Source organism: Microcaecilia unicolor, chromosome 2, assembly GCF_901765095.1.
Source record: "Microcaecilia unicolor chromosome 2, aMicUni1.1, whole genome shotgun sequence".
NCBI classification, from domain to species: domain Eukaryota; kingdom Metazoa; phylum Chordata; class Amphibia; order Gymnophiona; family Siphonopidae; genus Microcaecilia; species Microcaecilia unicolor.
Window position 1 is genome coordinate 619,874,630 of NC_044032.1, and position 12,023 is coordinate 619,886,652.

At 42.5% G+C, this 12,023-nt stretch overlaps 2 protein-coding genes across 5 annotated transcripts in view; one reads left to right on the forward strand and one right to left on the reverse strand.

Annotated features, from left to right (window-relative positions):
* The window catches only part of MKS1 (MKS transition zone complex subunit 1), a 65,965-nt gene extending 54,820 nt beyond the window's left edge, over positions 1 to 11,145 (reverse strand). Inside the window, exons 1-3 of one of the 3 annotated variants that reach the window (XM_030191667.1) lie at positions 11,030 to 11,145; positions 9,579 to 9,657; positions 8,804 to 8,931 (exon numbers count right to left, since the gene is read on the reverse strand). In XM_030191667.1, coding sequence (XP_030047527.1) covers positions 8,804 to 8,931; positions 9,579 to 9,655 — 205 coding nt within the window. In that variant the 5' untranslated portion in view covers positions 9,656 to 9,657; positions 11,030 to 11,145. The remainder of the gene's footprint in view (positions 1 to 8,803; positions 8,932 to 9,578; positions 9,658 to 11,029) is intronic. The other 2 variants (XM_030191666.1, XM_030191668.1) reach the window with 2 other exon arrangements.
* A 28-nt stretch (positions 11,146 to 11,173) lies between these two features.
* PRMT9 (protein arginine methyltransferase 9) overlaps positions 11,174 to 12,023 on the forward strand; it is an 80,945-nt gene continuing 80,095 nt past the window's right edge. Inside the window, exon 1 of one of the 2 annotated variants that reach the window (XM_030191663.1) lies at positions 11,174 to 11,216. The gene's annotated coding sequence lies outside the window, so the exon portion shown is untranslated. Of the gene's footprint in view, positions 11,217 to 11,450; positions 11,568 to 12,023 lie in introns of those variants that run through there. The other variant, XM_030191664.1, reaches the window with a different exon arrangement.

The window sequence follows — 12,023 nt, forward strand, 5'->3', positions numbered from 1 at the left end:
CCCTTTTACAAAGCCTCGCGGTAATATTGACATAACCCATTCACTTTGCATGGGCTGTGTCGACATTACCACACCGGCAGCCGCTAATGCGGCTTTGTAAAATGTGGGGCAAATATATTAAACAACTTGACCCCCTGCCCTCCCAATATTATGTCCAAATGTATCCATCGTCCCAAAGGATCAGTGTGCACATTGGAAACTTGCATTTGTGTATTCTTTCCAATTAAGATGGCAACCCCCACTCCCCTTCTTAGCGCTGGCTGGAGAGAAGAAAAATAGCTTAGCAGATTCTTTGGCATTTAAATGTTTCCTGCCTTCTGTTTTTTTAAGGAAGCCTAACACATTTTTTCTATTAATAGGGTGATTGAGCTCATTAACATTTAAAAAATAAATCTTCAATTTCACCTTGTTCGTGGACAACATACTAGGAAAGTCTGGTCTTGCCACTCAAACCCCCTAAGCCTATGACCCCCTCCAAGCACACCCCAAAACCAGAACAACTCATTTTATCCCTGTCCAACTGACCCTTTCTTAATCCCAAACCTAACATAAGCCCATATCCTCCCTTCCTCTAACCTCTCCCCAGCCCCATCACACTCCCCCCCCCCCCAAATGACCTCCACATTCCCTACAACTTGAAAGGTGACCTCAGGGTAGCTCAACCTAAGCCCCCCCCCCCCCCCCCCCCCCCCGCCACAACCCCATATAACCAATACAGTTCCATAACCCCTCTCATGATATGATCCATAATTAAAAAAAACCATTGTAACAACATTATAAAGAAACAAATGCCTACAAACCACAAGGTTTTACAGAAGTCGAGTCACAGCTACATTTTACTTGTTAATATAGAAACCAGGAATTTTGTTGCCCTCAGTTCCGGTGACTGTAGTCTTAACGTTCTGCAGAAATTCCTGTAGTCATGCCAGGTCTTCAAAATTAGTTGTTCTATTTTGAGAGTGGAGGAGTAGCCTAGTGGTTAGTGCAGTGGACTTTGATCCTGGGGAACTGAGTTCGATTCCCACTGCAGCTCCTTGTGACTCTGGGCAAGTCACTTAACCCTCCATTGGCCCTGGTACAAAATTAGTACTTGAATATATGTAAACCACTTTGAATGTAGTTGTAAAAACCTCAGAAAGGCGGTATATCAAGTCCCATTTCCCTTTCCCTTTCTTGGTGGCCGGATAGAAAAGGTCATACTGGGCTCCAATTTGGCGTAGATGGGGCCACAGCGCTAACAGTGCTTTCTCCTCATAGCAGTATTCCGTGCAAAGTCAGGCACTATATGAAGTTTAATACCATTCCACTGCAGGAGCCTCAGCCACTGATGTAAGTAGAATTTTGGACTAATGTTAGGGGGAAAAATAAGAGCGGGGAGAGCTCTACAGTCAAGCGTCCATTCCAATATGGCTCTAAGCTCTGCCTCCCCTTCTCCTACACCATATGCATTCTTTGGGCATAAGATGCACTGTATTAAGCTGGTTTTCTTCCTACCTTCATGGCCATACTTTCTCAGTTCGTATAGGTATCACCTGTTCTGAGATCTATCAGCTTCCCCTTGGTGTGCCTCAAGCACAGTCCTTGCATCCACTCTTTTCAACTTATTCTTGGCTCCTTTGGCCCTGGTTATCCAGAATCTTGGGGTCTCAGTGGCTACATGTTTGTAGATGACATCCAGATGGTGTTTGTCACCAATTCTCTCACCCCAGACTTAGCCCCTCTCAATGTCTGCCTTAGCTCTGTTGCTGACTGGGTTAACTCAAAATTGTCTAAAATTAAATCCTTCGAAATCAAAAGCCATGTGGGTCTCAAGACATCAGTCCCCTTCTTCACTGCAATCTGACATCAATAGGCATTTTGTTACACTCTATGATATTACAATCTAGATTTGATCCCAAACTCTTATTCCAGCAACAGATTGTGCAGTCCTGAAATCACCCTACTTTGCATTTAAATATGCTCAATTAAACCATTTTTAAAATTATTATTTATCACATTTGTACCCCACATTTTCCCACCTATTTGCAGGCTCAATGTGGCTTTCATCGAACCGTAGAGGCAATCGCCAATTCGGTAAATATACAAATACAATATAGTGTAGTGATCAGGGAGCATCAAAGGACAGGGTACACAGGGGAAAAGGAGGGAAGGTTAAGAGTGTCCAAAATGGTCCATTAATTTGCTGTGTTGCAGGATGTAGGGACATATCTTGAATCCTTGGGATAGGCCTTTCCGAATAAGCTGGTCTTGAGTGATTTCCTGAAATTAAGATAATTATGAATAGTCTTTACAGCTTTTGGCAGTGTATTCCATAGTTGAGTACTAATAAAGGAGAAGGTGGAAGCATAAGTGGATTTATATTTGAGGCCGTTGCAGCTAGGGTAATGAAGGTTTAAGTATGAACGGGATGATCTGGATGTATTCCTGGAAGGTAGGTTAATTAAGTTGGTCATGTATCCTGGGGCTTCTCCGTAAAGAATTTTGTGGACTAGGGTACAGATTTTGAAGGCGATTCGCTCCTTAATTGGAAGTCAATGCAGTTTCTCTCGAAGAGGTTTAGCACTATCAAATTTGGATTTACCATAAATTAATCTGGCTGCAGTGTTTTGGGCGGTCTGAAGTTTCTTTGTAAGTTGTTCTTTACAACCTGCGTAAATTCCTTTGCAGCAGTCTAAGTGGCTTAATACCATTGATTGTATTAGATTACGAAATACTTCTCTCGGGAAGAAAGGTTTAATTCGTTTAAGTTTCCACAACGAGAAGAACATTTTCTTTGTAGTGGAATTTATTTGGCTTTCAAGTGATAGGTTGCGATCAATTGTTACACCAAGAATTTTTAGGCTCTCTGAGATTGGGAGGGTAAGATCTGGGGTGATTAGAGTTGAAGGTTTGGACTTATTATGTTGAGATGAAAGGATAAGGCAGTGCGTTTTCTCAGTATTCAGTTGAACAGAGTTTGCCCGTAAGTTCATGGTGTTCAGACCAAGATTAATTTCATTGGTGATTTCAGACAGGTCATGTCTGAAGGGAATATAAATTGTGACATCATCAGCATATATGAATGGGTTAAGGCCTAGATTGGATAAGGACTTGGCCAAAGGAATCAGCATTATGTTGAAGAGTGTTGGGGATAGTGGCGAGCCTTGAGGGACTCCACAGTCTGCTTTCCACAATGGTGATAAGGTTGAATTAGATTTTACTTGATAAGATCTGGAGGTTAGAAAACCCTTAATCCATCATTCAAAGCCCTGAGGACATTGACTTCTGCATTCATTCAAACCATCTGGGCTATTGTAACTCTTTATTTCAGTTTACTTCAGTCCACCCTTCACAGGTAACAAGTTTTCCAAAACAAAGACACAAGGCTACTTACATATATATATATATCACCCCTGTTCTTTATAAGCTCCTTTGGCTTCCAGTACAGTTTAAGATAAGATCCAATGTTCTTGTACTCATCCTTGACAAGACACTCCCAGACTTATCTGACCTAAACCTTTCTTACAGCTCACCTTGCCCTACTCCACCAACACTCTTCCTCTTCCATCAATTCATTGGTTGGATAGAAGACATACTGCATTTTCTTTATAAGGCCCATTAGAATGGGACTCACTTCCTAGTCACCTAAAGGGATGAACCAAACCATTCATGTTTAAAAATCAATGCTGAAAACCCACTTATTTTGTTTAGCATTTGAGGGGAGTTAGGGCCTTTGAGGCTCAGCAGAAACGTCAGGAAATGGGGTACTCCATTACAGCTATTCTTCTCTTTTGTTGACTAAGAACATAAGAATAGCCATACTGGGTCAGACTGAAGGTCCATCTAGTACGTATCCCGTGTCCAACAGTAGCCATCCAGGTCACAAGTACCCGGCAGAGTCCCATAGAGTAGCAAGATTACATGCTACTGATCCTAGGGTTAAAGTAGTGACTTTCCCCATGTCTATCTTAACATAGTAAATGATGACGGATAAAGATCTGTACGGTCCATCCAGTCTGCCCAACAAGATAAACTCATTTTACATGGTATGTGATACTTTATATGTATACGTGAGCTTGATTTGTCCTTGCCATTCTCAGGGCACAGACCCTGGAAGTCTACCCAGCACTCTTCTTGTACTGAAAGTTCTGAAGCTAACATCGAAGCCCCTTAAAATTTAGCATCCAGCCCATCCATATTTATTCAGTCACGATCATGGCACTGACCAGTCTGCTCAGCACTGATTTTGCTTCCCAATTACCGGTGTTACCACCCAATCTCGCTAAGATTCCATGGATCCATTCCTTCTAAACAGGATTCCTTTGTGTTTATCCCACGCTTGTCTGAATTCCATTACCATTTTCATCTCCACCACCTCCCGTGGGAGGGCATTCCATGTACTCACCACCCTTTCTGTGAAAAAATACTTCCTGACATTACTCATTAATACTTTTCAAATATTTGAATGTCTGTATCATGTCACCCCTGTTTCTCCTTTCCTCCAAGGTATACATGTTCAGGTCGGCAAGTCTCTCCTCGTATGGTTTGCAACGCAAATCCCATACCATTTTTGTAGTTTTTCTTTGCACTGCTTCCAGTCTTTTTACATCTTTAGCAAGATAAGGCCTCCACAACTGAACACAATCCTCCAAGTGGGGCCTCACCAACGACTTTTAGAGGGTCATCAACACCTCTTTTCTTCTGCTGGTTATACCACTCTCTATGCTGCCTCACATCCTTCTGGCCATGGCCGTTGCCTTGTCACATTGTTTCTTCATCTTCAGATCCTCGGACAACAACACCCCAAGGTCTCTCTCCCGAGTCAAGTTTACTAATCTCTCCCCTCCTATTTGGTATCTCTCTTTTTGGTTTCTGCACCCCAAGTGCATCACTCTGCACTTCTTGGTATTACATTTTAACTCCACCAATTCAAAAGAAACCTTGAAGTATATTTGTATATTATATTTCTAAAACAATATATTTATAAATAATGTGAACTGTGCTCAGTGCATTACACATGACCAGAGTCAAGGTTCAATAGTTAGTACTGTCACCTTCCTGCCATCACAGCACAACAGTCCAAGCCATCCTGCCAATATATCTGCTAGCATTCATGACAATCCATAAAACATGTGAAAACGTATGGATGAATAAGTTGTACTTAGCTTTTAAAGTGGTAGACTCGCTCATGTGGAGATAAATTTGCGGTTGAAATTCTGCTGAAAACACAGGACTTCAATTTTTGGAAAAATAATGGGAGCATTGCTGAAGGATAGTACATTTCCTGGAATCCAATGAGTTACAAGATCCAAGGCAACATGGTTTTACCAATGGTAAATAGTGCCAAACAAATTTGACTGAATTCTTTGACTGGGCGACCAGAGAACTGGATCAGGGAGGTGTGTTGGATGTAATCTATTTGAATTTCATCAAAGCTTTTGACACAGTTTCTCATAGGAGGCTCTTAAATTTGAAAGGCTGGAGTTAGGACCCAAAGCGTTGAACTGGATTATAAACTGGTTGATGGACAGACGCCAGAGGGTGGTGGCCAATGGAAATCATGCGGAGGAAGGAAACACGAGTAGAAGAGTGCCTCAGGAATTGGTGCTAGGACTGATTCTGTTGATTTGTGATTGACATTGCTGAAGGATTACAAGATAAGGCTTGCCTTTTTGAAAATGATTCTAAGATTTGTAATAGAGTAGGCACCCCAGAGGGAGTAGAAAACATGAAAAGGGATCTGCAAAAGTTAGAAGAATGGTCTAACGTTTGGCATTTAAAATTCAATGCAAAGAAGTGCAAAGTGATGCATTTGGGGAGTAGAAACCCACAGGAGCCTTATGTCTTAGAAGGTGAGAAGCTGATATGTACAGATGGGGGAGGGGCCTTGGTGTTATGGTATCCGAGGACCTTAAAGCAAAAAAACAGTATGACAAAGCGGTGGCCATAGCCAGAAGGATGTTAGGCTGCATCAAGAAAGGAGTAACCAGCAGAAGTACAGGGGCACCAACACCTCCTTTCAAGTCACTGGTGAGGCCCCACCTGAAGTACTGTGTTCAGTTTTGAAGGGTGCATCTTGCTAATAATGTAAAAAGACTAGAAGCGATCCAGAAAAAGGCGACAAAAATGATATGGGGTTTGCACCACAAGATGTATGAGAAGAGACTGGAAGACCTACATATGTATAGCCTAGAGGAAAGAAGAGATGGAGGAGATATGATACAGACATTTATGGTTCAACATTTTTATTGATGACAATTCAAATGAAACACATTCCACATTCTAAATATACAAATATTCAAATATGAGAATGTACTCAGTAAAGTCAAATTGCTACAGTCCGTCATCCCACTTTTAACATTTATTCCTCACCCCACCCCTTTACATATGTGCAACATTTATGTATAAATCTTTTTTATGAACAAGAAAAAATGTGATAGAAACTGGCATTTAACTTCCAGATAGAACTCAATACTGAATTAATTAGTAACTTCAAGCCTTCCCTTATACAACAAAATAATTCCTTTATTCCCCCAAACCCCCTTCCCCCCCCCCCCCGCCCAACCTATTACCTCTACATTAAATTCCCCAAGGGTAATAATGAATACTCAAATATTACGACCATACCATAATCTCTTTACCATCATAACTACCAAAGGATATAAAAAAATAATTATATATATATATAAAATCAGGGGGAAAGTTCAAAGTCTATTCAGTATAAAGCTACGGGCTTTGGATGATAGCGATTGTATATATAATTCCCAAATTTCCAAAAAAGCTTTCCCTCTCTTTGGGAAGGATCCCACCACCCTTCGTTCTTGAAACAGCAGCTCATACAGTCGATTTCTCCAATGCCAGTAATCCGGCGGCTCTGTACTCATCCAGTTGCTCAGGATAATTTTCTTCTCCACCATACTGGCCTTATGAACAAACTGCTGGGCCCCTTTATGTTGAAGTGCAAATGCTTCATACTGATCAAGCAAGAAACCCAGGGGAGAAAACTGAATCCTATGGTGTACCACTGTCTCTAGATACTGAGCTATTTGACCCCAGAAGGCTTTTATCTTATAACATTCCCAAAGGGAATGAAACAGCGTGCCCTCCCCCTGCTGACATTTGGAACACAATGGGTCCAGAACTCCTCCCATTCGAAACACTTGGTGCTTGGCCATATACGCTCTATATAATATTCTATATTGACATTCTCTCAAATTGGCATTCCCTGACAGAGAGGGTATTCTGGAGACCAGCTTCCGAAAATCTATTTGTACATTAGGCTGTTGCAAATCCTGGGCCCACCTTGATCAAATAGTCCCCACGTCCTTACCACTTCCTACTTCCCACAGAGCCTTCTGCAATCCTGAGACCGATAAACGCTCCCCAGGTATGGAACCACAAAATTCTCGACTCCTACGCCCGTGCCCGCCACCCAGCTTTCCTGGATCCAAAGATCAAACATAACGAGCCAATTGACAATATGCAAATGAGTGACTAAGATCTATGGCCACCCCCAGTACTCCCAATCCCAACAGCTGTCCCCAGAAACCAAGAACATGTTCTAGCCTTGTGCTACCCATCTCCGCCCATCTGTGAAACACTTTATTCTCCGACCCTGGGGCAAATTGGGGATTACCCTGTAATGGTAAAAGGTCTGAAGTATCCGCCGCAAGCCCCCAACCTCTATTTAAATCCCTCCAGATATCTCTGATGGGTCCCAACAACACACTACCTCCTACATGCGCAGGCAAGGCACTCCCTGAGCACTGCAATAAATAATACAGATGATAGGGTTTAAAGTATTCTTGTTCTATACTACGAGGCGTAAAATCCTGTCTACCTAACAGCCAGTCTCCCAAGTGCCGCAACAAGCAAGCTTGATTGTAACGATGGAGATCTGGAAGACCCATCCCCCCTTCTTTCCAGGAGCCCATCAATAGTTTCAAAGGAAGTTTAGACTTTGAGTCTCTCCAAATAAACTTTCTCACATGTTTATATATCTGATTTAAGTCCTTACACTTCAACCGCAAGGATGATACAGACATTTAAATAATTAAATGGTATTAATATAGGAACAAATCTCTTCCAGAGGGGAAATGGTAAAACTAGAGGACATGAACTGAAGTTGCAGGGTGGTAGTCTTAGGAGTAATGTCAGGAAATTCTTTTTCAAGGAGAGGGTGGTCAATGCCCGGAATGCCCTCCCAAGGGAGGTAGTAGAGCAAAAACAGTGATGGAATTCAAAAAGGCATAAGATGAACACAGAGGAACTCTATTTAGAAAATAGATGGTATACAATAAAAATAAAAACTTTAGGATAGGCTAGAAAGGGCTTCAAGGGCAACTTCAGTAACTGGAACAGAGGACAGTACCAGGCAGACTTTTACAGTCTGGGTCCCGCAAATGACAAGTCGTATTCAGATAGGATGGAGTGGGCTTTGACAGCAACTTAAGTGGAACATAAGGACAGAGTTGGCTGGACTTCTACAGTCTATGTACCAGAAACACCAAAGAAGGACTTGTGATAAAGTATATAATATCACATACATTGTTGATGTATCATGAATAGATAATAAGCCTGACTGTTGGGCAGACTGGAAGGACCATTCAGGTCTTTGTCTGCCATCACTTACTATGTAAAATGAGTTTATCTTGTTGGGCAGACTGGATGGACCATACAGGTCTTTATCTGCCGTCATTTACTATGTTATGTTATTATCTTCAAATTAACTGGCTGTCTTACCTCAGCTGGGCTACAAACTATAATTGGAAAATACTTCATGAGAGGAGACACAGAAAGCAATGAGGCAGCAGGCATCACCTACTTGAAGCAGCTGTAGCCCTGCTGGAGGCCAAGGTCACAAGTGGCAGAAGGTTCTTCCCATGCTCTGCACCTGGCTCCTGAATCTGCTGCAGAAGGACACTGGTGGAGGTGATGCGCTGCAGATGAATTCTGAGAAGAGCAGAAGAAGTTTGAGGGCGAGGACAAAAGCAACGCTAGAATTCACCCAGCGTCTTAAGAGACGAACCCACTCCCCATATTCAAATACCATGCATACAAACAGTGGGATGTGGAAGCTAGAGTGGAGTGTCCTTGAAAACAGTTACATTAGTAGTAGGGATGCAACTTGTTTTTTATGTGAGCTATATTTGATTATATTGTTCTCATAATTGCAACATTTATGTAATTCATACATTTCATGAATGTTATTCTTATTGTTAATATTTGAAACGACAATAAAATATATTTAAAAAAAGTAATAGGGATGCAAAGGCAGATCATATAAGAGGAAGTATGAAGGCAGTGTGCAGTTGATTAATAAAGTGAAAGGATAAAAAGACAAAGAGACAATGATATAGCAGTAACAAGGTGCTAGGGAGATCCAAAAGAGAGAACGACATAGGAAGACTATGATAATGGAAGGAGGGGAAAGCTGAAAGGAAGCAGACACTGAGAATAGGAAGAGAGCAAGAAGCACAAGGAAAACAGGAGTAAAAGCAAAGAGAAGGAATTGGCAGGATAGAAATGATTTTGAAGGAAGAGGCAGCTGGCGCCTGTCACTCTAGTTTAGGCTCCGCTCTCCACTCCCTGGCACATACCGAATCTTTAGGTTCTTGATGGGGTCCTGGGATCGATAAACAGCTTCTCCTGTGTCAGTGTTCCAACCTTCCGCCATTTCTGTATGTGCAAACAGGCAGAGATGGGTAGTAAAGTACAAGTTAAGAAAGTAGTATTTAAAAAAAAAAAGTATTCTTCCTTACCTCTGCTTCTCCCCCTCAGGGCCTGCAGCTGATTGAGACCAAATTTCCGGTCCCACAAACAGCTGGGCCCAATCAGATGTAAGTCAGCATCTGACCTCACATCAGTAGGCCCGTGCCTTGGCCCAAAGAATTCATGGGGGCTTGCTGTGGTGCGCCGATCTTTTCACCAGGATCGCCTCTGCCTATGGACCAAATAAGGCTCTGGTCAAGGGTGTTGGCATTAAAGGGTGCCAAACACCAAGCCCATGGTCACCCAGCCCATATCTCTCTGCCCCCACCTGCCCACACATGGTCCGACATCTCTGTGCCCCCCCCCCCCCCCCCCGACGGCTCTGTTCTCTCCCCTTCCCACCCGGTTACTTTTTTTTTCATTTATTTTTCGGTAAAATCCTCTTTGCTCCTGTAGCCGCAGTACTGAAAAGCTGTCTGCAGCCTACACCGGGCCTACCCGCTCCGACACGTGCCAAACACTAAAAGTTGCATCAGTTTTGGCACAGAATAAGTCATCACAAGAACAAAATATAAGAAAACCAGTGGACTGCATTATGGGCCTATAACCCATTTAGTTATGTTTAAACAAAAGTGATCTGCATGAAACAAAATATTTATTTTTATCTTGACTAATAAAACCACTTGTCCCTGAAACATGTTTCAGGTTCACAACAGAATAAGCCATTTGTGTATCTAAAATGTAAACTTCTACACAACAGATAAAGATATGATTCCATGTGCCCCAATGAAAGGAGAGTTTAATTTTGCTTCCATTTAATTTCAATATATTCCATCTTTATAACACCAGGCTTCCCAAGGCAGATTACAAGATGAACCCATCAAGAAACATGATATCCTCACTGAAATGTGGCCATCTGAATTATATAGAACAGTATTGAAAAATGAGCAGAAAACACGGAGTTTATAAGTGTTGTTTCTAGCAACTACAATAATTTTTAGTGATACAACTATCATGAAATAAAAACTGAGTATCTACATATGGGAAGCTTTTAAATCAATTAAAACGCTATCAAATAAGTAATTAAAAAAACCACAATCCTTTTGTCTTCCACCTTTCAGGCACTATTTATCCAAGTGGACCAACTTTAGACTTTTTACAGAATAGACTACACAGTAGGCAGTCCTTTAGTTCTAATAATCGTTGACTATTGTTTTGGGTGAGCTAAAATGGCGGTAATCTCCGCCTACTGGCTTCAGTCTGTGAACTACATAGGCTCACCCCGTCTGCTGTTTTCATTTAACCTCCACGCTCCTCCCTCCCCTTCCCACCCGGTTACCTTTTTTAAATTCTATTTTCTGTAAAATCCTCTTCGCTCCTGCCGCAGCGCTAGTAAAAACTGCCTGCGGTTTGCACCAGGCGGCCTTCCTCCTCTGCCCTGACCCGGCCGTCCTCCTGCCCCTTCTTCTGACGCAATTTCCTGTGGGACGGCTGCAGTGCCGGGACGGTTCTGGTCAGAGCAGCGGGTAAGCTCGGTGCAGGCAGCTTTTTAGTAGCGCTGTCGCAGCGGCTGCAGGAGCGAAGAGGATGTGACTGAAAAATAAATGAAAAAAAAAAAAGGTAACCGGATGGAGGCACGGAGAGATATGGGTAGGGTGACGTCATGGGTTCGGCGGTTGGCGCTCTTTAATGCCGGCCCCCTGGACCAGAGCCTCATCGGTCTATAGGTAGAACTGGCCCTGGTCAACGACGCATCGGCTCACCGCGGCAGGCCCCAGGCACGGGCCTACTGAGGTCAGACGCTGCTTTACTCAGCTGTTTGTGGGACCAGAGGTTTGGTCCCAATCAGCTACAAGCCCTGAAGGGGAGAAGCAGAAGTAAGGAAGCTGCGTATAGAAGTGTTAAGTAGTAGTAGTAGAATACTCCTAAGCTTAGGGCCTTTTTTTGAGGGGGTACTTGGGGGTACTGAGTACTGGCACCTTTTCCATTGTCTGCTAAAATTGACTCACGGGTCCCCAAGTTTTCATGAAAGAGATCCGGCTCTACACACCAATTCTGCCTTGTCATACATTCAGTGTTGCAGGGGTCCTGGCTATTGTGGGGTGAGCCCCTCAGTGATCACCCCACCCACCCCTGAAGGGTGGCCTGGCTTTTGAGTACGGCACCTTTTTTGCTAGAAGAAACACACTGCCTAAGCTACTTTCTTAACTTGTACTTCCTTACTAAGTACAGCTTATTTTTTACAAGTAAAGGTATTGGAAAAAAATTTAACTTGTTACAAGTAAAAAAAAAAAAAAAAAAAAAGTACTGACAATTATAAAGTATTGTAACAA